General features: G+C 44.1%; 1 protein-coding gene across 10 annotated transcripts in view; it reads left to right on the top strand.

Annotated features, from left to right (window-relative positions):
• Positions 1–27,639, top strand: part of LOC105684182 (agrin-like) — a 237,606-nt gene that overhangs the window by 107,721 nt on the left and 102,246 nt on the right. For 6 of the 10 annotated variants that reach the window (XM_025746565.2, XM_048648848.1, XM_048648846.1 and 3 more), the window contains one exon: positions 23,199–23,231. The exons of the other annotated variants lie outside the window; for them this stretch is intronic. In XM_025746565.2, coding sequence (XP_025602350.2) covers positions 23,199–23,231 — 33 coding nt within the window. The remainder of the gene's footprint in view (positions 1–23,198; positions 23,232–27,639) is intronic. 10 annotated transcript variants of the gene reach the window in all.

Genomic DNA, 27,639 nt, shown 5'->3' with positions numbered 1-27,639 from the left:
GCCAAAAATGAAGTATTTTTAAGATCGATCGTATGAAGCTTTTTTAATGTATTTTGACCTCAGGAACTCGAATCCGTTAAGTAAATTGAGCTAGGAATTTTTCTTATCGATTACATCACTCAAATTACATGAGAATTCATAAGAATCAGAAAAAAATGTACCGATTTCTGACCCTAAAATCGAAAAAAAATCCGCGCATATTATTCGCATACTCGCATTCGCAGTCCGAAATTCATTTTCATCCTCCTCTCTACCTTGCTCTCTTTCATTTCCCGGTGAAATAGATTGGGATTTTGTAATCACCCTTCACAGGGTACGAAACCGGAGACCAGCCGAGAGATTCCCACTGCCCGGAATAATACAATAATGCAAATTACTCGGCGACGTTAAGCTCCTAAAACCACCGGGGTACAGAAACCGTGGCCGCGTGCGCGAGTCCAAAGTTCGCTTTAATGATAAAATACTCATAAAAAAAAAGCGGAATAACTTGAAAAAAAAAAATTAAAAATAAACTCGTCACTTTCGCACGCTGCATATTCCTCAGCTGGGCAGATTTTGCGTAAGAACGTACAAGCGGAGAAACTCTGAAGAAAAATTCTGCCATCGAATCCTATCAACTGTAAAAATATGCAGTATTATAGAGCGTGTGTGTATTCGCGTGCATAACGTGCGTATACACGAGTGTAGTGAAATGGGAATAAATCTGATCGAGATATAGTTTTCATTAAACTTTGTTTACTGCCCCGCAGCTACGTATTGTTACAAGCGTAGTATTTGTACCGGTGACAAATATTTATCGTTGCACGTAAAACTACGCGAGTTCGAAAAAAAAATTCCATTTTATTTCGTGCCATGGATTTTGCGGCGATGAGCGTTCCTTGTGGCGCGGTGACGAGTGAATATAAATCCAAAGGAACGAAGAACGTTTCGCGCCGACGGTCGCTCGAATCTTCTTACGCCAAATTAAACGAAATCAGAAGCAGTGTCTAGCAGAGGACGGTAAAAGCATTTAAGAGAACCACCACCGTCGCTAACAGCACAGAAGCAGCAGCGGTCCCCGCTCGGGACACACGTGCATAGGTATTTCGAATCCTTCAAAGTGCCACTTTCGGGGGGGGGGGGGGGGGGGGGGGGGGGGGCAGGAATTTCCATACGTCAAAGAGCTTTCGAATTTAGTGCGGAGAGTAACGTGGAAAAAATAAAACCAAAAAAAACCAAAAAACAAAAAAAAGGTAAAATAAAAGCAACAGTTGGACGAAATAAAGAAAAAACCAAATTCGACGGATCGACCGACCGCCACGTCGCTCGAAAGCTTCGACTCGGAACGACCCGACAAGTGACGTCGGGAGACGGAGAAATTAAAACAAAGATACATACATATGTACAGGTATATACGTATACACACCATGTACAATGTGCATATAATCAAAGCGCGAGATAATTGCAGCAAATTCAGGAGGCTTTTGTCTGTCGCTCCTGCCGTTTGGAATAGCGAAACGTTTAAACGTGAGAGGAAAGTCCTTCCATTTTCTACCCACTTGCTGCGTGCTTCAGCCGTAAGACTACAATACGTATGCCATGATTTATCACTGCAGCAGACGACGTCTCCGCACAATCAGTCACCCTACTATCTATTGTGATGCGGGTACGCGGTGCACCTCTTGAACGGCTAAAATTGGGGAATGAAAGATTATCGTATCGTCGTATTCTTTTGTTGGCACAGTGTTTCAAAAAAAATTCAAATAACTTCGTTCTTCGAATGCAGTGAGTGATATTCGTTCCATTTCGTTTGCGAAATTTACAATTTTTCGTACGAAAATTAATTGTATCGAATCAAAACGGTTCGAAAACTGATTGAGAAAATAAAGAAACGACAGAAACGTTTCTACCTTTCGACGGTAATTCTCGTTCTTCTCGCGCATAACCGGGCAGAGGAGCGGAGCGGTCTACTCGGCATCGGTCGCAGCTTCGCCGTCGTCTGCAGCTACCGGAGTTTCAGCTAAGAAATTGCTTTCAAGGCGGTAAAGCTGAACCCTCAGTTATACCGAATAGCTGGCGGAGGATATAGCTGCAGAATAGGTAGCGCGAGCGCCTCCCGTCTCGCGATTCCCTCCCATTTTGCAAAAAGGGAAAAAAATCGAAAGGAAAAAAAAAAAATGAAAAAGAAAAAAAAAAAAAGCTAAAAACGGAAACCTACCGCCTGAATTTATGGGAAGCCAGAGAACCGTACGACGACGACGGGGGCGTGGAAGCGATGTAGTATAGGGATGAAAAAAAGCAGAAAAAAAAAAAAAAAAAAAAAAACACGATTCCATGGGACGAGGAGAAGAGGGCGGTCGGGGGAAGTATAAATAAAAAATAAATGTGTACGTACGATAAAAAATAAAAGAGTTTAACCGCTCTCTCTTTGAGCTTTGACTGCCCGCGTCTTTCTAACTTATACTGATTTTGTGTAAGGTACATCGCAACTCTTTACAAAAGACGTCTTTGCTCTTCAAAGGTTTTTATGTATTTTTTTTTTTTTCTTATTTTTTTTATTTTCTCTTTTCTTATTGATTCACTTAGTTCTCTCATCTGTCTTATCGCTCGAAAGAAAGTTAACTGCAGCCGGTCGTGTTTTACATTTCGCAGACATTTTTAAACTGCAGTACACGCAAGCGGCGCCGTATCCAAACGTAGAGAATTCGGGTGGTAGAAATAAAATGTAAAAACTGAAAACTTGAAAAACGGCAAAGCGGGTGGTTGCAGAAACTGGTTTATTCGTTGAATCCGCTGATTATAATCATCGGAATATAACGCGGCATTGAGCCGATATAATTAAAATTCTAATCCAAGATACAATCTAGCCAGAAAAGGCATCAACCACCGTACAACTGCGCTACCTATACAACAACGCTCACACATTTGTACCACGATAACAATGAAATTAAGGTAAATGTGCGCGTGTATTTTTATCCGAAACAAGAAACTGACTCAAGGGAGAATCGGAAATAGGGTAGGCACATAACATGTACTATACATAAGGGATGGGGTTCGGCCCAACCATCAGTCAACGTCCGTTCTCACGCAAAGGGTAGTGGTCGTCTTGGCCTGGGCTTTGCTCATTAAAGTCGTCGTACCCCCCCGTTCCCCCTTCCCCCGAACGACTTCCTCCTATCCACCTACCGCCCCGTTTGTCCACCTTGCTTCTCGTTTCTACGGTCGACCGAGTCTCGTATTGCGGGGGAAAATCTTTTTTCTTTTTACGTCTCAATTCACGTCCGACGAATGATTCCTCTACTTTTATTCCAGTCGGGCTCATAATTTGGGTAAAAGAACGTCGTTAAAATTAATCTCGTGATCCGTTTATGCGAGCCATACACCTGCGAGTAGGTGCCTTTGTTCGGAGCGGCATGTGGCGCCGTTTCCGATACATTTCTACCGGAGACGATTCCGGTCGTCGTAAAGGTCCGAGAGCCCCGTGTATTACGAGCACGATAAAGCGGAATAAATAACGTAATAAAATTGCCACTCCTCGGCCGTAGGTGAGGGACGGATGGAAATACGCTGGAAACTTTCGGAGAAGATTGTCATCGGGTTCGTTTTAACCCGTGCATTTGCGCGCCCCTCGGCACGAACTAATTTAGCTCTCTTGAGCCGAGGGGTGAATTCGAATGATCGTAAATTTTCACCTCGTGTTATAGGTTTAATTGAGCTGCAGCTGACCGATAATCGTTGTTGGATGTAGCAGCGATGCGAAGTACGAAAGGACGGGGGAAGGGGGGAAACCGTCCCGTTGAAAAAATGCGAAGAAGAATTTCCAGTAGAATTTTATGCACTCGATTCATTTCGTTCTTTTTTTTTTTTCGTCTAATTCGCAAGAAACATCGAACCGCTTTGTCAGGCGTAAGTTGAAGTTTAAATTAGTAGATTAAACTCGCGTTAAGTTAACGCGTTCGGGTCGCTGAAGATACGAGAAAGGTGGAGTAGGTGAGAGCTGAGAATGGGAGAGGGAGAAAAAGGGGTGGGAGGGGAGCGAGGGGAGCTAAGGGCGGAGGAGCCGGCGCCGGTAGTCAAGTAGTGTGACTGAGACATGGCCCCTCGGAGACCCGAGCAGAGATTTATTTGAAGGGCTATTTGAACGAGGGTTCGACCTTAGTCACTGTTTCTTCGATGTACGTATTCCGCCCCGCGTTATTCCTCTTTCTCTTTCCACCATCTCCAACACCTTCCGTTTTCTCCTACTGCAATTTCTATGGCGCCACATTTCTCTTATAACGTTTTTTTTTTGCACGTTCAATCCAAACGCACCCATACATGAACTCGCGCGCCCATTCATATATGCCCACAAATTTCTGCGAACCGGATTTATTAGCGACCATTAATTATTCAGACCGCTTCGATTGGATTCCGGAAAATCTTCGATCGCCGTTTAAACCGTCTCGCGAAGAACAAAAAACTAAGGGGAGAGCCTCTCTTTTCTCTCCCTAGCAGCTTTTCCCTCTTTTGTTTTCCTATCTCTTAAGCCCTCGCTCCGAAAACTTCCTCTCTGCCAAACGCTACTCGGTTGTTGCGTTAATTCCCTTTTTTTTCACCCCCCCCCCCCCTCCCGTCCTTCCTACCCTCCGCTCGGCGCCCTTCGGGTCGAATCACTGCAGGGTATACAATCCCGGGCTCTCTTTGTAACGGAGTCCTCGCGTCGCCTCTCAACGTGTACTTTGAGCGATGACGACCCTCGCCTAAAACACCAACGTTGGTTACAAATAACGCGACGCAAAGAGAAAATAAGAACATGGAGAAAAAGAAAAAAACGAAACCAAGTAACGACTGTAACGTAATGTACACCGATATTTGCCCAGGCATCCGTCCATCCTCCGGGAACGACAACTTTTGACCAACGCGATCGCGATGAAAGAACCCGCCCGTCGACGTTGAAATAAAAGGATCCTCATTTCGAATGTACGCGAACGAGAATACCGCTGACCTTTGAACTGCGATTTAATGGGCTTGACGTACACGCTTTTGAAAAGCTTTTCTCCTCACATTTTCCGGCGCACGTGTACGCGGCGTGACGATCAACGCATTCCGGAAACTGTACGTTCCGAAGGGAATTCGCACGGTAATCCGAAAGAGAAAAAGCGAAGAAAATAAAAATCGCGAGGAGCGAGTCTTCGTCGTAGCGTCTGAAAATAATTAAGACTTTTAAAAGAACGAACGCGCAACGTAGCGGGTGATTCGACCGACGACAAGTGTTGTAATCCAGTTACCTACCTCGATTTAGTAATTATGACCGCGATATTAATGCCGGTCGTCTCTGCGACTGTAACGATAACGCATAACCCTCTCCATTATGTACCTACCTACGCCCCGCGGTTCAGAGAGAGGAACTTAAGCCGGCGCAACATATACACCCGATTGTCCACTCGATGTAAACCGAAGCCCAATCGCTACCGGACCAGGTCATGCTTCACCTCGAATATAATAGCGCGGAAACGTGGGATTCGCATCTGCAACCTCCTCTTGAAGGGCTTTATACCTTCGGTAAATTTTCAATTCCCTCTTCTTAAGTTTCTTTTTTTTTTTTCCTCATTTCGGAATCGAACGTCAAATTGGCTAATTGGAAGAAAATGTTTTTCAGATGTTTTTTATACACATCCGTACGTTCGTACGTTAAATTTCTCTACGAACCGTTAAAATTCTGACAGCGTTCAACGAGCTGTAAAACGATATATCTTTTTTATTTTCATCCATCTTCTGTCGATAATAGTTCTCTTTTATTTATCGTCCGTAATCCGATTTCTGTCGTGTTTTTTTTTTTTTTTTCCCCCCCTCCGGAACGAAGTTACTTAATTTTTAGTTTCGTTATTTTTCCGGTTGAATTTTTCAGCCCCGGGCGGTGGGCGTCGATCGCGGAGGTTGAATGCGTCGTTTCGTTCGGACCTTTCGCGTTCAGTCAACGCGCAGATTTATCGGTTGTCGTCCGTCCGGCCCTGTTTTGTTCCTCCGTGTGTTCGACGCGCGCTACCCTACACTCCACGCGTATATATATAAACGCACAGGTGTACGCGTAGTATAGGTATACCAGCGTTCGTACCTGTACACCCGAAGTACTCCGGGATTAATTGGAGATATTTTCGACGAACGAATTACCCTCTCGATGTCCTGCAACAACGAAGGATGCGGCCACCGCTGGGCGTATATTATATACGGGGGCCCAATTATACATCGCGAGCAATTTGTTTCCATTAATGAATTTATGCCATTAAACGGTTTCACATTATAATGCGACGACGCTATAGAGAGCGCCCGGGTGTCTATAGTCGTTGCACGGGTATGTAACTATAACATCATTCCGCGATGTAATCGAAGCGGTATATCGACGCGGTACGGTACAGAAGGGGTACCGGTACTAGCTTATACCGAGATAATGGCGGATGCTGGAAACTACCAGCTGTATAGTTACCCTGGTCACGTTATGTATTATACATTATTAATCAACTATAACATTCGATAGACCATCGTCTATCATATTTCACGGGTATAACGCCCCGAACGAAATTATCTCTGAAATTATTCGCCGGTACGGATGTGATGTTCATTCAGTTTTCCTCATTAGCGAGAAAATATTGCTCGGTTCTTTCGTTTCTCTTTGTTCGATTTTCGGCTTTGCCGTAGGCCACGTTATTACACGTGGCGAGGATTTTGTTTTCGCCCGACACGAACGCGGCTGATGTTCCGCGTGGCGGGTTCTAGTTTAAAATGGGTAAGAGAATTATTTAGGGGTGGGATGGTAATGGCGGCCGGGACCGCGGGGCTGACCTCAACGAATAGTATTTCGCTACTTAGTACTCGATGTGTTCCACTTAGGCGTCCCAACGTCGACCGCCCAACGGTCGAAAACGCCTTTAACCCTCACGTCTGGTACCACCAATTACCGACGGCTCTTTCTACCCCAATATCCACACTTTGCCGTATCGCCTCGGTCGTGTATTATAATACCCTTCCATGAATTTGACAAACTAGACGTTTCGCCACCCATCTCGGACCTTCGTTTCAGAGCCCCACGGGGTACGCAACGAGGGTCACTCGCATATATATATACGTGCCGATGATTGATTCGCCTCGAGAATCATTTTTGCGACGAGCTTCGCGTTTCGAGACCTAATTGGATCTAATCAGATTTCTATTGCCGCATCAACTATTGACAAAAACTAGGTGTGCCTCTCCCGCGACGTAACGCATAGATTTTTTCGGTTTTCAACCCCGAAGCCCGAGCTGGAAGCTGGAATATTTCGAGGGCCGAGCTTAGAAGCGTTTCCGCACCTTCTCTCGCGGGATTTGACTTCCCGTTTTCGAGAGACGTAGGGCTGGCGGGTCACCACGGGTCGGCGACAAGGTTAGCGCCCGCGTTCCCCGTATAGCCATCTTTATATATACGTATGTACCTATGTACGTTTATACGATATGTGTATACCCACGCGTACGACGATAAGAGCGAAAGGAGGAACAGGGAATGGAATATACGGGACGAGGAAGAAAAAGGGGAAAAAAGGACGCTGCGGGGTCGCCGCGGACAAAAACAGGGTGTCGCGACAGAGTGCTCAACTCGGACAAAGGCGCCCCCCGAAACGCTCGGTAGACAAGGGGGGTTAATCTACCTTTCTTTTTTTTTTTTTTACTTTTCCGGGGTCTAACGCAGCCACCGTACGGAGGAGCGTCGCGTCGTCGCTTCGCTTCGCCACCCGTCCGAGTTATACGTGTATATCCTCTCGTTATGCGCGGCACGAATACCGAATTTAACCAACTAAAGAATTTCGAATCACGTTAAGGATTTATACGAATTTTTTATTTCCCATCTTCTCAAGTTTTTTTTTACACACAAAATTTGAGCTAATTCCGATGTTCTTTTATCGCAATTTTTTGATCCCTTGTAAAATTGCTCAACGCGAGCGTAGAAAAAATATGAAATACATAAAATAAATATAACAATATTCGTCGAATATCGCAGGCACGTGACCGACCGACGAGCGACGTCACTGTAAATGAATAAATTCTATGCGCAAGGAAATTACGCGCTGCAGGGCGCGCGATGTTACGCTTCTTTTAATCCCCAAAAGCTCCGAGCAGTGGAGATGAATCTGATACATTTTAATCCACTGACTCGATTTAGTTTTTCAAGAATATGTACGTAAGGCAGAAACCTGCAGAGGCAAAACTGCTACGTTACCTATGGCAGCGGAGAGCCAACGGAGGGGGGTAAAAGGACGAGCTGTTGGGCGCTCGCGCGTTCACTGCAGGGGTTAAAACTTAACGGTCGGTTAAACTTAACTGACGGATTAAAAGTGGTACGCTCCGATGCGACGAGAGAACCTTTATAACACGATTAAATAGATTTTATATTAAATTTTAAGTGGCTGGCTCGAGCGATTTCGGGGTGCCCAGCCGTCTGCATCTCCGCGATCGGGACGCGAAATCGGTCGGATGTCTCGCGATCGAATCGGAATTAAAAAGTAAAAAAACCACCGCCAGGCATTTACCGATTTTTTCTCTCTCGCCTTTTCGATTTTGGAGAACCGAACAAAAAAACTGTTCGGATAGGTAATTTGGGGAGAGGTAATAGACGAGTCGCTCCAAGCCCTTCGCGAAGCTATGATAACAACAACGATAATAACAACAACGTTATCTACGGCACGGCGTATAAATTCTGGTCCACAATGCACCGAGATTTTGGTCCCCGTTATGCACATATCAGGCTCAACGTATTATTAACATTTATACGCAAGACGCGAGCGGTACATACCTACATAGGTGTATGCGAACACTCTGCCCGGTTCGCGTCCGTGTCCCATCTATTATAAAGTCTAATACAAGGTGCTTAAAGGGGTAGGTAAATAGAAGGTGAGCGGGGGTAAGTTGTCGGGTGCGAATTTCCGTATACTTGTATTCATGTGCATAATATGTATATATATATACGTATACATTTACGGTATACGTATACATATACATATAAACGTGCGTAGAGCACGTATGCATACATTATTTGCTTTACCTAGATATTTCTACACGTTTCTCTCTCTCCTTCCATCCGATGTGTATCTCGAACCGCTTTAAAGTTTGGCTTCAGGTTAGCTCGTTTTCGTGTCGAGGTTCGAGCTTTTCGGAGTCGAGAGAAAAAGGTTGATAAACGAGGGAAACAGCGCGTTGATGGAGAGTGAAATAAGAAGGAAAAAAAAAAGAGAAGGGAGGTGAGGGGAGAGAAAAAGAAATGAATGAGCGGCCCCCTCCCTTCGAGGAGAAAAAAAGAATAAAATAAAAATAAAAATAAAATAAAACGGAAAAAATAAAAGCGAGGATGAGAGAGAACAGGACTTTGGGGAAACCGTGAAACGTTACTTAATTAAACTTATCTCGGTCTTGTTTGCCGCTTACCCTCAATAACCTTTAATTAATCTCTCACTCCGTGCGAAAAGCTACGCGGAGCGCGGCCCTTCCTTCCAATTTATATATCTGTATATATACGTGTCTACGTGGTTATCACTCGCGGTTCTCGCGAACGCGTTTATCGCCATTGATTATGCACCTAGATGATTGAATCGAAGGAGTCGAAGAGAAGTCAATTTTTTCGTTAAATTTATTCTCTTTTTCCTCGTCGATTTTCGTCCCGAAGCAATATTTTTTCGAATAGCTTGCGGAGGGCGCGGGTTTCGCGGGTCGTAAGAATATGTATACATATATAAGTTAATAGGGGGTATACACGAGTAATGTTGAAAGTTAGAAAATTAGTAGTGTTGCAAACCGTTTAAAAGATAAAACTCGGAACTTTTCCCATTAATACCTTCACTGAATAAGTGCTTCGGTAGACTTACTCGACCGCATTGCCTACTACCTACTATACTACAACCTACTACCAACGCACCGATCCCCCCTACAAACCGTGGGACTCGATTGCATCGCGCATTCCCTAATCCCCCCCTCGACCACCTTCGCCCCGCCGTTAAACAATTCCGTAATCATTCGAAAACTTTCCTACTCACGAATTATACTTCCGGATTTCAAACCCCTCCGATGTGCGGGATCTTATCTGTATACGCACACCCGATTTCTGCACCCGTTTCAAAGTCCTTTTACCAATCGATCCTCGGACTCTGCATCATCCCCCTCTCTCCGTATTGTATTCGTGTATCACATATCGTACACGCTTACGTAACTGCCAACTTGTTAGTCCCTAGTTTGAACTTTGGCGTTCGTCATTTGTCATCGGCGACGAGGGGCCTATTTGCCACTGACCGAATAACTTTTCATGCGCACGGTAAAGTTACGAGCTTTAGCCTTCCCTCCCTATCCTACATGATTGACATAGATACACCTACGATAAACGTATACCACTACGCGGGCCACGATAGACTCCGCATAGTATGAAATTCCATGCGGGGTGGCTCGTTCCTCGCACGCACACTCGATATCTGTGTGCGCGTGTGTGTGTTTCGATTAATTACAATAATTTCATCGTTCGGGTGAAAACTTTCTACATATAGTCGAGAGGGTGAAATTTTCTTCTCGCCGTATTCTTTCGTGACTCGTTTTTTCATCAGTCACGCGACGGACGAGGCGTAGTACCGGTACGGAGATCGTGACAAAATTTGGTAAAAAACAAATAATGGTTTTTTCACCATCGATTTCGGTACGCGATTCTCCCACCCGTATCGCATATTTGATGTTACAGTTAAATGCTGACACAACCATTAATCTCGCGCCGCTACGTCGTGATCGATATTACCTACCTTTTAGCTAATTGTAAAAAAATTGAACGATTTCTGTTGATGTTTCGTGTTTGAGAATAATTAATGGTACGTCGTGGCTGTTGCATATGTTTGTTCGCAAAAGGATGATTGAACTTTTTATACGCACCTACTCGTCTGCTGTCTCCGCGTGAATTTTCGGCTGCCATTACGCTATACGGTAGAGACCGACGATAGCGCAACGAATACTGAAAGTAAAAGTGAAGAAGGTGAAGAAGGTTAAGAAGGAATTAATTTTTTTCCAATGTCACAGCGCGTGTCCTCGCGGATCGATTTTCGTGTACGTCTACGTATGGACGTAAGGCGGATCGGCGGGATACGCGAATGTGATGTGCGTGGGCGCGGGCCACTTGAAAAAGCGAGGCATAAACTTTTCTCCGATGTAAATGGCACTTGAATATCGTCGGTAAATGCCTCGTTCATTTGGCGGAACGTTCAATTCTCCTCTCATTTGGAAAGCATTAATTAGGCCACGTTGCCCGCAGGATCCTCTCGCCGCCGTACCGCGGCCACGGTTGAGCCTCCGGGGGTGGGTTCGGGTAGCGCGGCAAGCGAAAGAATTGTGGGTAGTTTCGTATAATATACACATTGAATATGGCTGGGAGGTTCCGTATTAAATATACACATACAGATATAGATATATACATATATGGGTAGGTATATTTACGCGCATCCCCGGCCGCCTGCATCCGTTCGTACCTCGTATTCACGCGTTTGCTGCAGAAAAATTAGGAGCGTATATTCAGAGAAAAAAAAACGCCCACAGCGTGTACCGCGATGCGGGAAATTGAGCGTTTATCACCCCCGCACCGCAATGACCACTTTCGCGAATTATTGCAAAGGAATGTTGTTGATAGAAAAGAAGCTCGATTGGAAAAACGAGGAAAAGAAATCTTCGCCTTTATCTCGCGGTCGAATTTTATTTCAACCTTTTTTCCGCTGCGGTTTTCCTCCCTTTTTTGTATAATCTGAATCGCATTGAAGCCGAATCAAGAAGACGTTGAAGGGTACGAGGAGGAGTTTATTCAATTTTATATAATTTTCATTCAAAATTCTGCACAGTTTCAAAAATATCATCAAAGCCAATCAGTTGCCATTATGGTCGGTGTAATTTATTGCCCTCCGCATGTACAGCCCTATTCATCATACGTATTATTCGCACTTCGAACGAGCCAAACGCGGTTCCCAAAAGTCGAAGGGGGGACGGGGTGGTTCGGGAAGGGGGTCGGAGGGCTGGAATAAAAAAGCAAGATAAGTAGCGCGGGAAAAATTAATATATATCTCGCAGACAGCAGGAATAAAATTACTCGTCTGGAAGAATATTATCGGTGTTCTTTCACCGCGGCGGCGGAGGAGGCGAAGCCGAAGACGAGGCGCGGGGGTTGGCTGGTCCCGCCGGAATCCGTTGGGGGGGCCCTATTATAATTCAGGATTGGCGCGGATGGCCCAATGATAGTCGATATCGCCTGCGATATTCAAATCAACCAATATCGTCTGTTTTCTTTTTCTAAATTAATTTCATCCCGTAATATATACCAACCCCCCCCCCCCCGGCATCGATCCGCGCCGCTGATTTTCTACAGTGAAACTCTCGCAGTACCTATATACGTATCCCGTAGTTCTATTCAACCGGCGTATCTTTTCCCCGGGATATTAAAAAAATAATCTTAAAGCCTCTCATCTGTAGGAGCGCGTCTCTTTTTCCTCCCCCCTTTCCCGCGTATATATCATACACCCTTGTAAACCAACCGCTAGCTTCACGGTATCTGTATACCTGTAGGTAATACTCGTGTGTTGGTATAGGGAAATTTTTCCGAGTAAAAATCGCTCTTCCTACTTTTCTTTCTCTACGGATTATTCAAAATATCTAACTACGTATGTACAGGTTTGATATCTCTGTGATTTCAGTCGGCTCTATCACATACGCGTGTGTACGAACGAAATTAGATCTACTGGATGAAAACGTCCTAGAAATACAACAAAGAAAAAACGACGAAAGGAAAAAAACTTATGGAAAACTTGCGATACTAATCAGAAGAAGGATAAACAGCTGCGGTATCATTTGATTCCATACTCGATTCGCCGCGATTCAATTGCGGACGAGGATATCGATGTGCCGTAAAAATCTTCGGGTCTATTATCTTCGTAAAACCGTAATTGGTTTCGATCGACGCTAGGTAAGAAACGTAAGCCAATTCAGCTCCGCGTATACGAACGTAAATTATGTAAATCATCAATTGTAACGACGAGACTTTTTCATTATCTCTGGCGCTGATTACCGCGGCCGCAACATCAATCGTTATGGTTATAATTGAGATATCGTTGAAATTGTGTTCACGCACTATCAATTATCTTCATAAACGCGACGGTAGGGCGGGCGATTTCTATCCCGATACACGTCCTATCGCACTAAACTACATTCTCATTACGATGTCAACGGAGTGAAAAATTTCAAACCATAAAAAATCGTGCGACTGTCGATCGACGTCGTATATTTTTTTCACAACCCCTGCAGAACGGACGTTAATTTTAGCGCACGAGGGAGGCGTCGTGACACTGCACGGATATAGCTGTATGTGAAATATGTAGAACAGCTAACAATAAGTACGCGTTGGTCGTACCAAGGCGAAGGACTTGGACCGCGTTCCCTCCGGCGCGATATATTCGTCCGTAATAATGGAGTCACTTAAGAACTAGCGTCATACCTGCTCGCACTCGCACTTCGCTCCACCCCATAGTGCATAGGTGTGCCGAGTTGTTCCCATACGTAAACTGGGTGGGATTTCAAAACGACTGTTTGCAGCTAGTTTCCAAATCTATTTCAAGCGCCGGGGTTCTCAGTCCCCCGCGAATGTCTCGCGATTCTCTTCGTCGGTTCCTGAGAACGTTCCTCGAACTTCGACAGGTGTGTGTGGGGTAGAAAGGGGTTCTTTGAAAATGGAAAAAAATTGGGGAAAAAAAACGTCCTAAGGACGCGCCGCAGAGTGCGTCACATCGAACGTATGTATATATATTCGTACATGTAATAATAAAACGCGTTCACTTTACAATGCAAATTCAGCAGCTTACGTCGGATTATCCTTAAGTCGACCGCATTCGGTGTAACTAGACTCGAAGTAATTAGGTAAATATATGCTACGTGTACGTATAGTATACGTAGGTACGCTAAATGTGAGATGACATACTCGCGCCGCAGAATCTACCAACAGGTTGAAACGTATATTCCGGCCATATTTTTCCACCGGAGAGCTAAAATAATTGTTGAAGTTAATTGCGTATTACAGCGCGCTCTTAAATTCCACTCTGTGAAATTTAAAGATTGAAAAGAATTACATACCTTAGTTATATGGAAAATATACATACAGATGCTTTTGTTACATTATTGTAGTCATGTACTGGCACATATACATACACATACACGTGTACGTATATATATATATACACGGGATATATTACGGGATTTTAATAAGCCGAGACTGTAGGTTACATCGCGCATCCCTCTCTCCCTCTCTCTCTCTCTCTCTCAACCCCCATAATATAAGAACAGCGAAACTGCTGCAAGAGCTTATTAAAATGCCAGATTATTAAACCCGAAGTAACGGATTTCGCCGTAGTTTTTATACCCATTTTTCATACTCCCATTCGAGAATACCAAGCGGAATGCACAGCGTCGCTTCACCCTTAACACATCGACTGCATCGTATTTGGAAATAAAAAAAAAAAAAAAAGAAAAAGAGATCCGAAGTGTCGAATGAAATGGTGATGTAAACTCGACGCTGAGATTTTCCGCTAAACTAATTATTACACCTCGTAAAAATTGACAACTCTTATCGAGGAGTTGTTTCACCGAAAAGCGTGAAATCCCCGACGCCTTGGGAGTGTAACGCGTATACATATTTAAGCATTAGCTGTATACGTATAGCTAGATGTATACTTATGTACTAAGAAACGACAAGGACCTCTGCAGCTTTCGCGGCAGCTTCCAGTTTATTACGGGAGCGCGCGCGCGCCCGGGCGTACCGCATTCAAATGATAATTTTCCCAAGGACTTTATAATTCAGTAGGGGACAAAATACCTCCGCGATTAGGGTCCCGAATTACCGTTACGATTTTTACTTCGCGGTTCCCTCCCACTTCGTCGTTATTTTCTTCGTCACAGCGAGGATTCTTTTATTCGCGCTGTATTTATTCACCTTTAGTTTTTATTCTTTTTTTCTATTTTTTTTCTTCTTATCTCCGCAGAATTGTGAAAAATCGAACAGAGAAGAAGAGGCGGAGAAAGGGGGGAGAACGCGAAGATTTCCGAGCCGAAAACTTTTTGACGCGGAATCGAGAGCCGCGAACAACGCGTCGCAGTTGTAAAAATTTTGCGAATCGAGAAGCCGCAAGTAGAGCAGGTAGAGCTGTGGTCAGACCAGATGTCGCGCGCGGTACTACGTCGCGCGTTCGACTTTGGAGAGGCCAAAAAAAACAACGGCATTGTTTGTTGAAAAACAAAAGGATGCAGGAGCACGAGTGCGGTAACTGGGCTGATCGTCATATCCGGTGCTCGACAGACCACCCGCCCGGGTGTTTTTTTTTTTTCTTTTTTTTGCGAATAAAAAACGGAGGACGACATTCGCTCGCGTTAATTTCGGACATAGGGCGACCGGAAAATGATCCTTTCGCGGCCTCCGCACATCCGGATGTGAATTATGCAGGCGTACGGATGCCGGATTTATGTTTGCGAGCGTCACGGTTCGACGGACTCGTACTTTGTCCGTTAATTGAATGCGTTCAAACAAAATTAACAGCTGTGCAAAAAGCAACCGATTCTGCACCGATCCTCGGTCGTTTCGGCGTAAAAATTAAACGACGATTTTTTCCGATAACCGCTCGATCGTGATAATTATCATTAGCGATCAACTGTGCATTTTACACGACTATACGACAAGCTCTTGATTGTTGTACGGAATTTTCACATCACGGAATAGCGAACACGTTCGCCTTTACTCAACCGGTAGCAATCTCTATTGTGCGTAAACTGACGTTCGCGCATTTATATTGTTCTACGCTGACGTACCGTGCACCACATAACGTACGTACATACCGTACAGGTACATACGCAAATATCCGCACGCGTGTTCGGAGGCGGTGTAACGTGCGGGGGGTTTGGTGCGGCCATTGCGTTAGAAACTGACGACGGAAAAATGGAGTCGACCAATTAGCTCGTGTGCCGCTGATATGAACCGGCCATTCGTATTCATCACCGCGTTACACACGCCTGAACTGCGGTGCACGGATTTGTTTTTTCACGTCGCGCGTTCGATCGAAGGTTGAAAAATTTTCCGTACAACCAGCGCCAGCTTTGTCAATTTTTAGTCCGGTTGTTCTCAACGTTTCATTTGGAATTTTCCAGGTAATGTTGATCGCGCTGTTTTGAAGCGTGTGGACGAACGCCCGGCCATCAATTATTTTTCACAATACAACGAATAGAAAACAAAAAATTGTAGGTATGGTAAAATTTTCACATGCCGTGAAAAAAAAAAGTTTGGGAAATTGATTTTCATCGGTCATTGTTGATTTCCGAAAACGAAAAAAGGAAGAAGTGAAAAAAAACCAAAGAAACAAATCCAATAAATGTTGCTCGCTTGGCTAATACATACGGGGATACAGTAGCTAGCTAAAATTGAGCTGAATTTATTCAATTTGTTCAAATTTTTTCATCGCTTCTACCGGGTGTTCATCGCAAAGCGATAGATTTTTCAATAAATCACACACTCGAAAATATCTACGCACACACGTGTTATTTTATTGCGTTTATTTTCAAGTCTATCGAATAAAATTTATATCGCGTAAATTCAAAGTTCAACAAATGAAACAAATATCGGCGCCATATTCGTAATCTATGGTACAAGTAAATTGCATAAAATGTTACGGGATAAACGAGCGGAGGATTAAACTAACGAAGCTTTTTTTAGAAATCGTAGTAAAGAAGTATAAACGGAGGGTAGAATAAGAGTAATAAACTTTTTTACCTTAATTATCGGAGGCGATTGTATGAGGAAGGAAGACGACGAGCTGTAAAGCTAAAGGGTATCATAAAATCGGAACGGGGTATTTTAAACGAGAGCGAAGTAAGGAACGTCAGGGTGGACGAGGGCGGTAGAATTTTCTCATCCTATGATCCGCCTGTACTCGTTCCTCGGGGGCGATTACGATCGGATGCAGTCATTCCGTTCGGATACCGCGCCGGGGAATTCTCCCTTCGGTATTCCAACGTTACCGACGTCATTACCATCCTGCAACGCATGAATATTGGAAAAGTTGCGCCGCCCCCCCTCAAGGCGCGAGTCTAGCCCGGAATTGTATACAAATTTATTTATGTTTTACATATCCGCGGACCGCGCATCACGAGAAAATCTTGTTTGTACGATCAATTCGTTCGTTTCCGCTGTACGCCGAAGGTTTCAGTTTTCCATTTTTCATTGCCCGCGAACTCCCCGCAGTCATCGAATAAACTACACCGACCGTCTACGCGTGTACACTGGTAGGTAGGGTAGGTAAGTTATACACACACGGTCGACCGGTGGTTTCGACATCCGTTTCCGATACGAAACTCATGAAAATCCTTCAGCCAAATTGATACGTGTATTTATTTTTCATCTCTTCGCGTACGTCCTTACGTATCTTATACACGTGCATCTTTTCACGCACGGTATACGCGCGGTATATAGATACAAGATTTTCCTCCGATATTAGTATCTCAAAGCCGCCGCGCGCGCGATGCCACATATCACGTATATATATATGGCAGATAATATTCCAAAGGTAATACATGTATACATATTAATATAGTACAGAGCGTCGGGAGGATGTGCACGTGAAACTGTACACAGGTATACACCGATAGACGTAGCTAATATTGCATAAAAGGATAGTTGCAATGCAGACGCGAGGATCACGTAGGTAGGTATAATTTTCCTACAAGGCTTGGTAGATTAAAGTTCGCTATCGCGGTGGAAAAGTTTTATTATTGGAAAACGGCTTGGAAAGTGTGGAGAGATATACCGCGGGGGTTTCGTACCTGCAGGTGCAATACCTGGACGCGGTGAAACCGCCGGAACTGGCTTCACGCGCCGCGAGGAATAAAGTGAATACGCGAGTATGCGCTAATATCGCTAAGACGTTACGACCGAATGAAAGTAGTTTTCAAAAAAATATTCGAATAAATCTTCGCGGAAATCTCGCCAATTATTTTCACCGACTACCGCGCGCTCCTTTTTTTCTCGTTCTCTCTTCATTTCTCACCAAAGTTGAGAGAACCGCGCCGCCGTACATTCAAAGTTGACGATTAAAAATTGCCCTCATAAAATTTCACCCTGATGCTCGGATATTACGTTATACATCCGCGCTAAACTCGTGATATGAAGAAGCGAGAAAAAAAGAAAGGAGAGAGAGCGAAAAAAAGCGACACAACCTTCAGTTGGAACGAGAAAAAGTTTTCAAGTTAGGTACACACACACATATATCTATATAGAATGACGCGAGCGAGATCCGCGCGTCGCAGGGTTTATCTTATATGAAATTTTTATCAACTTGAGATAAGATTTTTGGTCCATTCTTATTATTTTTCAATGAGTTGGTAAAAACTTTTGCAACTACCCTTGCCGCGCGTCGCGCGCACACCGTGACAAATTCTTACCGCGATTATTTCCCACGATTATTTCGACGCGGACCGATCCCTCCGACTCGTTGCACGGAGCGAGGGCGGGAGTTGCTTAATACATTTGTGCGAGAGCGTTGGGGTAGTCTTAAATTTGGAGATCAGGTAGCGAGAATAAGAGAAAGAGCAAGAGGGGTGGGAAGAGGTAGTTTCGAGGAGCGCTATAGGTATACGAGAGAAGAAATGTTTCAATGGCCGACATTCGCGGGGCGTTAAATCACGGCAAGTCGAACGCAGGATTTCTGTTCGCGTTCGGTTGCGTGCTTCGCAATTCCTTCCAAAGCTTTCGCCTTCTGCCTTCGGGGCTACGCGAGGGAGAAGAAGTTCCGAGTGTTACGTACGTGTGTGTAGAGTGGCGGTCTACGGACGCGTGCACGTGCCGGTCTATATATATATATATATATATATATATATATATATATATATATATATGTATACACGTACACGTACGTACATGTAACGGTGAACTTTGAGGGAGTAGTCGATAAAAGAATTACTAACGTCATTCCGGATGCTGGAAACCCAGGCGCGCCGCCGCCGCCGCCGCCGCCGCAGTTGGACAATGGTTAAGGAGAATAATGGAGGTAATAATAATAATAATAATAATAATAATAATAATCATGATACGCCGGTATGAATATATGGGTTGAATTCAAGGGATACAAATTCTCTGAAAAAAGGTGAGAATTACGGTGGAATAAAAGACGCCATCCCTCAGACTTCCGTTCGGACCATTTACCACATCGCCACGTCTCGCCTTCGTAGTTTATATGCGGCCAACACCCTTACACGTTCGTGTGTACCACTTGCTGTATATACGTATAATATACCTCGGGAAATTCTACTTTGTCAGCCATACCGTGAAATTCTATTCCCCGGTAGAAATTTACTTACACGCCGTCTTACCGAACACTACCGAATTCGGAGATATCCTCATAATTTGGCTGGACCGACGTAAACTTTCGGACGTGTCCGTCGATTTTTCGAACGCCGTGACGAAAAAATCGACCGGAGGAATCTGCTGCCCGCTCGCGACTCTCGCTTTTCGCTTTTTTTTTTTTTTATTTCCGAGCCGCGTCGGAAGCGTTTCCGGACGGCGTCGCGATACGATATGACGAATAACGAGAAATGCGGTGTGAAAAATTTATGTGGACGAAAAAAAAAAAAAAAAAGGAAACAAAACGAAGAATTATAACTATATTTCTCCCATCTTTTCCCTCTCCCGCGACGCGACGCGGGCGAGTGTCGAAATACCTATAACTTCAGTCGGTGGAGGTGCACGTGGAACACGCGTATCGCGATACCGGTGAAATCGTCCGAATCGCGGGCGCTACACGAGGCCGTAAAACGTTTGAATGCTTTTCGCTTTTCATGCCGTTCGCGAGGCCATTTAGTTTGGTTAGCCCTCGTAAACCGAACACTTTAAATCTGCAGGGCCAGAAGTAGCTCGGCAATGTTCGACTCTCATTTATGTGAAATATTACGTACGTACGTACATTGTACTTATATCTTTCTACAGCCGGGTTGTAAAATATCAACGTAATGTTCGTACGTTCGCAATCGACATTCGGCGAAAAATCATATCACGGTTTTTTTTCTTTTTGGAATTATTCCGGCGTACGATAAGCGGGAAAAATCGTTTCAATTATTTTCAGAAAGAAATGTTATCCGAGAAAATCCGTGCGTCGCTTCAACCTTTTTTTTTTTATAGGGATGACGTCTTTTCCTCGATACGGATGGATGCGCCGGTTCTCTTCCTCCTCATTTTATTTTTTTCATTCTCTCGTTTCGTTTCATTCTTCCCTTTTTTCTCTCATATCGTTTTCCTTTCAAATACGTCTTCCGCTGACTCGATGGGAGGCTAAACCACCGGGGATAAAATTTATTCCCTCGATCATACGCAATCGAAGGTAACTAACTCCGATTCGGTACGCCCAGCTGCCCCCCCGAGATCCAGGAAATTATCGGAGTTGACCCGCGTCCACGTACGGAAGCCGGACAATTCCATACCCCGCCTTTTTCAATCCCTTTCCAAACTTTTGTCGGATAAAAATTTAATCTCGTGATCTCGGACTCTCGCGTCGTTTTGGCACTCGCAAATTACAACTTTCTCCGACGGACGACGAGCGCACGCTATACATTCACGTACGTACGTACGTACGTATGTACCTGTGCGGGGAAAAGGGGGCGAACGATTTTCAACCCTTATCATATAATCTACCACCTCACACTCTTCTTCTCCCGTGTATTATACGTATGTACGTATATGTATATATACAGCTGCCGCTGCAACGGAACGGAAAAATGATCGAACTGTGCAGGGAATTAGTTTTCCACTCGTTTTCATCGTGGATTCTATAGCTCGGTGAACTACTGCCGAGGGACACCGTCATCGTACAAAAAGTAACGTGTGTGTATATATATATACGTGAAATATATGGAATATAGTCCGCCCGACGAACGAATTTTGTTCATTTTTTCTAGTCAGTTCGTATAACGGTACGAGGGGAGAATGAGATTGGCTTTACATACCAGCTGGCTGTACCAGTTGCCGGTGAAAAAAAAAAAAAAAAAAAAAAGAGATCGCTGAAACTTTATTGTCCCCATTTCGAATCAGTGAAATATACGGTAGACGTGTAAACTTTGCAGGAGAAATGAAAGAATAATCAGCGTAACAGTATTAGCTGTGATTTTTTTTTTTTATTTCAATTTTCACAAACCTCGTAATAAGTAACGACGAAATTTTTCCGATGGCAAATCCTAATTATCGAAATCGCGGTACCGCAGCTGCGGTGGGTATGTCGACACGTGGTAACCACACGTGATTTCTGAGGTGTGTAAAGATTGATTTCGCCGAAGTATCAATTTTATCAAATAAGTGCCGTCGTGATGAACCGTAACGGTGTCAGAAATAATATATCACGTTACGTAAGTTGCACTCGGCGAGATTCTTTCGTTGGGCTGCGGAAAAGTTTCTTCTCCCCAAAGTGCATTAAAGCGAGTAGGTGTACAACACGTACACAGCTGTGTGTCGTACCAACACACGTGGACGTCCGATGGTGGGAAAAGGAGCCGGAATGCAGCTAACATAACCGAAGGATTTTCCCTTTTACACTCGCCGCGCGCGACACATGGCCACCCATTTAATATCGCGTCCTCCGACGAACCGTTCCTTTTCACAATTTTAGTTTCACACCTCGCGCCCGTCCCTCGTACATACATTTTCCACGTATAACTACGCGACCCCGACCCACCCATTTTCGAGGCGTGCGGGACAGGCGGAAAGAAGTGAAAAAGAGATAAATAGAATACAGTTTATTATGCCCAGAGATTACACCCACCTTATGAGCCTCGAAATACACGAGCCGCGTCCCCCGCCTCCGTTTTCGCCCCGACATCTTTTGCCGCGTTTATACGCGAGTTGAAATAAAAAATAGGGGAAAAAAAAAAGGGTTGGAAAAAGCATCGGCCATTATCTTCGCGTGTACGTGTGTGTATACGTATATATATATATATATCTATATATATGTATACGTACCTAGGTACATTTTGAGGGCGGCGTCGCGACGCGGTATAACGCGGACATCGTGCCGGGATAGCCGGCAGAGTGGCAGGCGGGGCTTGCGGACGATGTCCTTGCAGCTTCACCCCCGCGCGAGGGTCCGAAACCCTTTCCACAAAGGATGTAAGGTAAATCCTCCCATTTATCGTACCTACCACCTTCGGCTCTCCGGGTTTCGCCTTGTTTCTGCACCGTATAACTATACCTGCACCGTGGGATCCGGGACGGCCATAAACGTAATGCCGCACTGTACCCGTACCACCGACTCGGCCGGACTTCTGCAGTGGTTGTAATACCAAGTTCTGGTCAAAACGGAAGTTTAATCGAAACACATGGCACCGAAACTCTTATTGAGATGGAAACAGACGGCCTTCCTTTGTTCCGTTTACCCCCTCGGCGTATATCCGCACGCGTAATACGTGTATTCGCCAACGGGCGAACTGATTTTGGAAAAGAAACATCGGATTTCAGTCCTCTTCGTCGAGATTCGGAGAAAGTCATTACTGACGTCCTCATGCGATGAGATAAAAAAAAATGACGATACGAAACACGCTAACGAGGATGACGAAATTTGAAGACAACTCGGCGGTCCCCCGTTACCTAGAAACTGCGGAAATTCCTGCAGTAGGTAAATTTGGTTGAATGGAGGAGAAATTCTAATCAATCATATTGAGGAAAACTCCGGGCGCCGCATCGCCCCCTTCCCCCTCCCCCTCCGATATACATCCTGCACGGTCTACCCCTTCGTAGCTCCGCGTCGGAGGTTGACAGTGGAAAAACTTTTAAATTCAATGGAAACTTTGACGTTCCACGAGGTTGCAACGATCTGAGATAAACTTATCCTAAAATTGTAAAACTCAAAGGGATGGCCGCTCCGACGGCAACCCCTCAACACCTGATAAATATCTGTACTCAACTAAATGAAAAGAGCGACCCTGCCCCCCCTCCCCCCCCCCCCTCCGCGCACCTTCGCCCTATTTCCTTTCTCCTCATTCACCTCTCGCCCACTCTCTTAGGAGAGCTAATATTTCAAGCCCCGACGATTCCTTCCGTGTGAATGTACTTCACATCTGATCTCTGTATAGGTATACCTAAGAAGATCGAGATAAAGTCACCGGATTAAACTCTAATCACGTTTCATTGTTTGTTTTAGGTAAGGATCTAAATTTCGCCAGTAACACCGTGGGTGAGTTGAATCTCTAACAAATTAAAAACTCTACTTAATAATTTCATCGATTATTTTCGTGTGTACGTACGTACGAACGTGGTCAATCCACAATTTGTCCATTACATTGTTTGAAACGATCGGATCGACCGTTTTACCACTCGCGTTGTCCCGCATGGTTTTTCAGGTAATCCTTTTTCGCGATACTAATTTTTTGTGTCAACTAATTTTGTGGGCTCGTAGCAGACTCGTGTCCGTTAAATAAGATGGGTTCTTCAGCGGTGAGTAGCGGGAAAATGATTAAATAAAAAAAACAAAAAGAGTAAAAGGGGAAAAGGGGAATGGAAGTAACGACGGAGCTTCCTATTCTCTTTCGACGTCGAGTCGTTGGGCGTTCGTTTTTCTTTCGGTACCCTTTTCGGGATTCAAAATGGAACCTGAAGGGAGCGAAGGTAGCGAGGGGTGGCTGGAGGGGGAGATAAGGGCGGCAAATTGCAGGCAATCTGGTTGATTAGGCTCCTCGGGAGTAATCCGACGTGATCCGATGCGACTCCCGAGGACAACGACTGCGAAGACGACGTAGACAGAGGGACTCGGGGTGAGGATGAAGATGAGAAGGTTGAGGCGGAAAAGTAGCGGGTTGGCGATTTCGGAATAACGCGAAGAAAACCAAACCGTAGAAAAAAAAAAAAAAAAGGAGGAGGAGGAAAAAGAAAAGGAAAAGGAAACGGAGAAGAGACCGAGAGGAGATCGACCGTCTCTTTAGCCAGCTCTCAAGATGCTTCCGCGCCGAGAGATTAGGTCAGGTTAGGATCAAGAGAAAAGTCTTTGTTTTGACGAGTATTTTATCGTCATTGCGTTTAAGCCGACTCATAAGCCCCCTCTTTTGAGGGAGGAAAAAATCTTTATTTCTATGAGACTATCTTATTTTCTCCTTCCCTCGAGACGGCGCGCGAGACCCTTCGCCTTGCGAAATTTTATCACGCGGTCGTCGCGATTCCAGCAATTTTTCTTTCGTCGCATAATTTTCGGGGCGATTTTCGATTTGCATTGATTTCGAATATTTGAATTTTGTATACGCTGGCGCCTGTACTCTACTTGTTACTGGATACAACCGCGTGCCAAGGGACCTCTAGGTAATTGAATCTTGAGAGATTTTCTCCCTCGTTGCCTTCCGTCGACGCCGCGCACGGTGCGAAGAATAATTGATGGGGTATATCTCCCAGCGATGAAAAAAAAAAAATATAATCTCTTCTTTTTTTTTTTTCTTGCGTTCTTTCCCCTCTTTACCTTCCCCGGCTAATTACAATGTATAATTAGGATTCTTCCGTGCTTGAATTATATTTAAATAAAATGAACAGTAATAGCCGTGAACCCTGAGCACAATATAGATATTACGAAATATGTGTATTATATACCCGCGTTTGTTACTTTTAAATTTTTTTACACGTACACATCCATTTTCAATCATCTTCTTTGAGCTCGATCAAAAATTCATATCCTCATCCGCCTACTGTACAATTTACCGGCAATCCGAAACGTAATCAGCACCGTTTCTATTCCAAGGGTACTATAGGGTCTGTATAACTGTATAACGGGGTTGAAGGTACTTCTCTCTCTCTGGGAAAACAAGCAAAATCTAGCAACGTTCTCGGGAACTGTTCAGACGGTCGTGTTTGCAACCTGTACAACCAGTTCCTGGAACTGGCTACTACGGGAATTAAACTAACTCGCTCGCTATATGCACAGCTGGAAATTGTCACTCTGGAATTGGTCGTACACGGGTGTAAGTATTTTATTCCGTCGAACAGAGAATAACGAATGAGAAATAAAATACATTTTTATTATTTTAATTCTGCCGGGATAATCATTAGCTGCTGCGATGTGCTTGAATTTTCTATGGTACACCGCAGCCGGAGTAGATAAAAATGATAATGCGGTTAAAGGTACGCGAGATGTTATAATAAACAGCAAAACTGAAGAGCGGAGTGAGATGTACGAGAGAATTCCGCTGAGAATGGTTGAAAAAAAACAAACCGAAAAAAAAATATATACATACGTAAAAAAAAGAATCAATGAACGAGGCGAACACCACCCGAAGAAGTGTATTCGTCGTGCATTTGACCAAGTAACTAAAATTACATCAGTTTTCATTTTCGAGCAAAAAAAAAAAATTACCGAAATTTTTTGTTTTCATATGCTAAATGCTGCAGTCGCAGCATCTTTTGATAAGAAGTTTACGTACGTAATGTTCGTAGCACTTGAAGGGTCCTTGTTTTTTTTATTTTTTTTTATCTTTCTTATGTACTCTCATTCTCATTTTTGTACAAAGTATAGGTGCGGGTAGGCGTGTAGTCACACGCCTACCTTTGAGCGTATTTTTTACTCGTTGGAAAGCAATGCATTTAAATTATTTCTAATGGGGCTTCTTTTTCAATTTACATTGCAAAATGGAGAACTTGCCGGTGCAGTACAATTCAGAGTTTGGTTCGTCAGGTACGTTAAAAGCTTGTTGTCTCGGATTAACGCTGCCTCGATTCATGAGCACTCGTTATATCATAAGAATAAAAAACGCTCCCCTATTCAAACCAGGGAACATAAGCTATAGTTGTTCCAGACACAAACGCGCGTACATCTTTTTCCTTTTGTCTTCTCGTCCAGGAAACGACGTACCTTTTTAAAGGCATCGCTGCCTGCAACTATACTCGTTCGTCGCGTCTTTCGCGTTCGTTCAACTCGTACGTTCGGACGGCGATTTTTGTTGAAAAAATACACAACTCGAATCTGGGGGAAATTTATTTTATTCACGGGCAAGAATCGAGTTTTTCGTCGCTCGACGGATGAAATTAGTGGAATAAGGCACCACCCGGTATGTGCAATAACATGGTGGAATAACCGTGAAATCATAGAGTCACAGGGGCGGTAGCGGACAGTTCTCGAATTCATGTTCAACGTTAACCGGACAAATGCCCGGCCAGTTTTTCCATGAGTAAGTTATCGCGCCCCAGGGCGTAACAAAACAACGTCGATATATCCATCAAAGTGTGTAGCTGCTCCGGAATCGTCCGCCGGTTCAGCGCAATATTCGAGTAGATGCGAAATAATGCATAATTAATGGGGAAACATCAAGCTTCGACGATATTATTATTTGTTTAAAAATAATGAAATTCGTTAAATCGATACGGGAATAGGTTATTCGAATCAAAGATGCGACAGCTCACACGTATATTTCACTTACGTACACATTGGATAATAAACGTGGAAAAATTCTCAATTGATATCGTATCATTGAACGGGGTTGAAATTCTATTGAAAAACAAATTTCATCCCTTGGAAATTCCGCGCCATTATATTTGCCGTTGAAAGTAGTCGGGGGGGGGAGGTGCGTGCGGGGTGCAGAGTACATAAGGGTGCCTCGGGAAAGAGAATACAGAAAAACGGAATGAGAAGAGAGGGGCAGCTATGATAATTCGTTTTCATTGTCGAGTAAAATGCCGACAAAAGGGGGTTCTGGCTATAAGTGCTTCGATCTCAAAGGACGAGTTCATTCCAAAGTAAAATTCGCATTGGCGTCCCCGGTTTTTCCTTTCTCCTTTTTTTTTACTCTCCTTCTTTCGCTTCTCGTCGTCGTTATTATTTATCAAGGACATCTGTCAGCGACAGACGGAGAACCGATGATAACCCCCCACCCTCGTTATTGAATCCTGAAATTATCTCCTTCCGCCCTATGACGTGAGATTTTTAATTCATTGCAATAATTGTTATGGTTAAATGTCATTTCGCGATAGCTATGGGTCCAGCTAACTCTGCTGTGAAATATACAGACCGTAGCAGGGGGTCGTTGAAATCCTTCCTTCCTTCCTTCCTTCCTTCCTTCCTTCCTTCCTTCCTTCCTTCCTTCCTTCCTTTCTTCCTTTCCCCTATACATATATCCGACTCCCACGCAGTTATACCGCCGAACTTTCCCGTCGTTTTTAACGATACTTACTTCAAGATTGCGGTTGTGTTTCACGGTGAACAAAGGGCGTCAAGTAGCCTTGAGTATAGTCGGTAAGAAAATTTGATTAATAATCAAAAAGGTATCGTGAGCCCCGGTTAAACTCTGGCCTTGCTCGGTACAGTCGCGATAAAAAATCGGAACGAAAAAAGAGGAAGAAATGATGAAAGAAAAAAAAAAAAAGAGGAAAATTTGAATACATACATATACGTATCAAATACAATAACTTGCGGTAGATTATCGAGCGTGTAATAGGAAAATAAAGATCGAGATATACCGCGCGCGGGATATAAGAAGCAGAGATAAGGATAGCCCAAGGATACAAAGAGAAAAATAAAAATAAAGAAAAAAAAAAGAAAAATAGAAAACTAAGGAAATAAAAAAATAAATAGCACGCGGAGGGGTGGAATAAAAGAGGACTACGTCTAATAA

The sequence above is a fragment of the Athalia rosae genome, chromosome 1, assembly GCF_917208135.1.
Source record: "Athalia rosae chromosome 1, iyAthRosa1.1, whole genome shotgun sequence".
Lineage (NCBI taxonomy): Eukaryota > Metazoa > Arthropoda > Insecta > Hymenoptera > Athaliidae > Athalia > Athalia rosae.
Note: the sequence above shows the minus strand (reverse complement) of the source record. Positions and strands in the feature narration are given on the sequence as shown.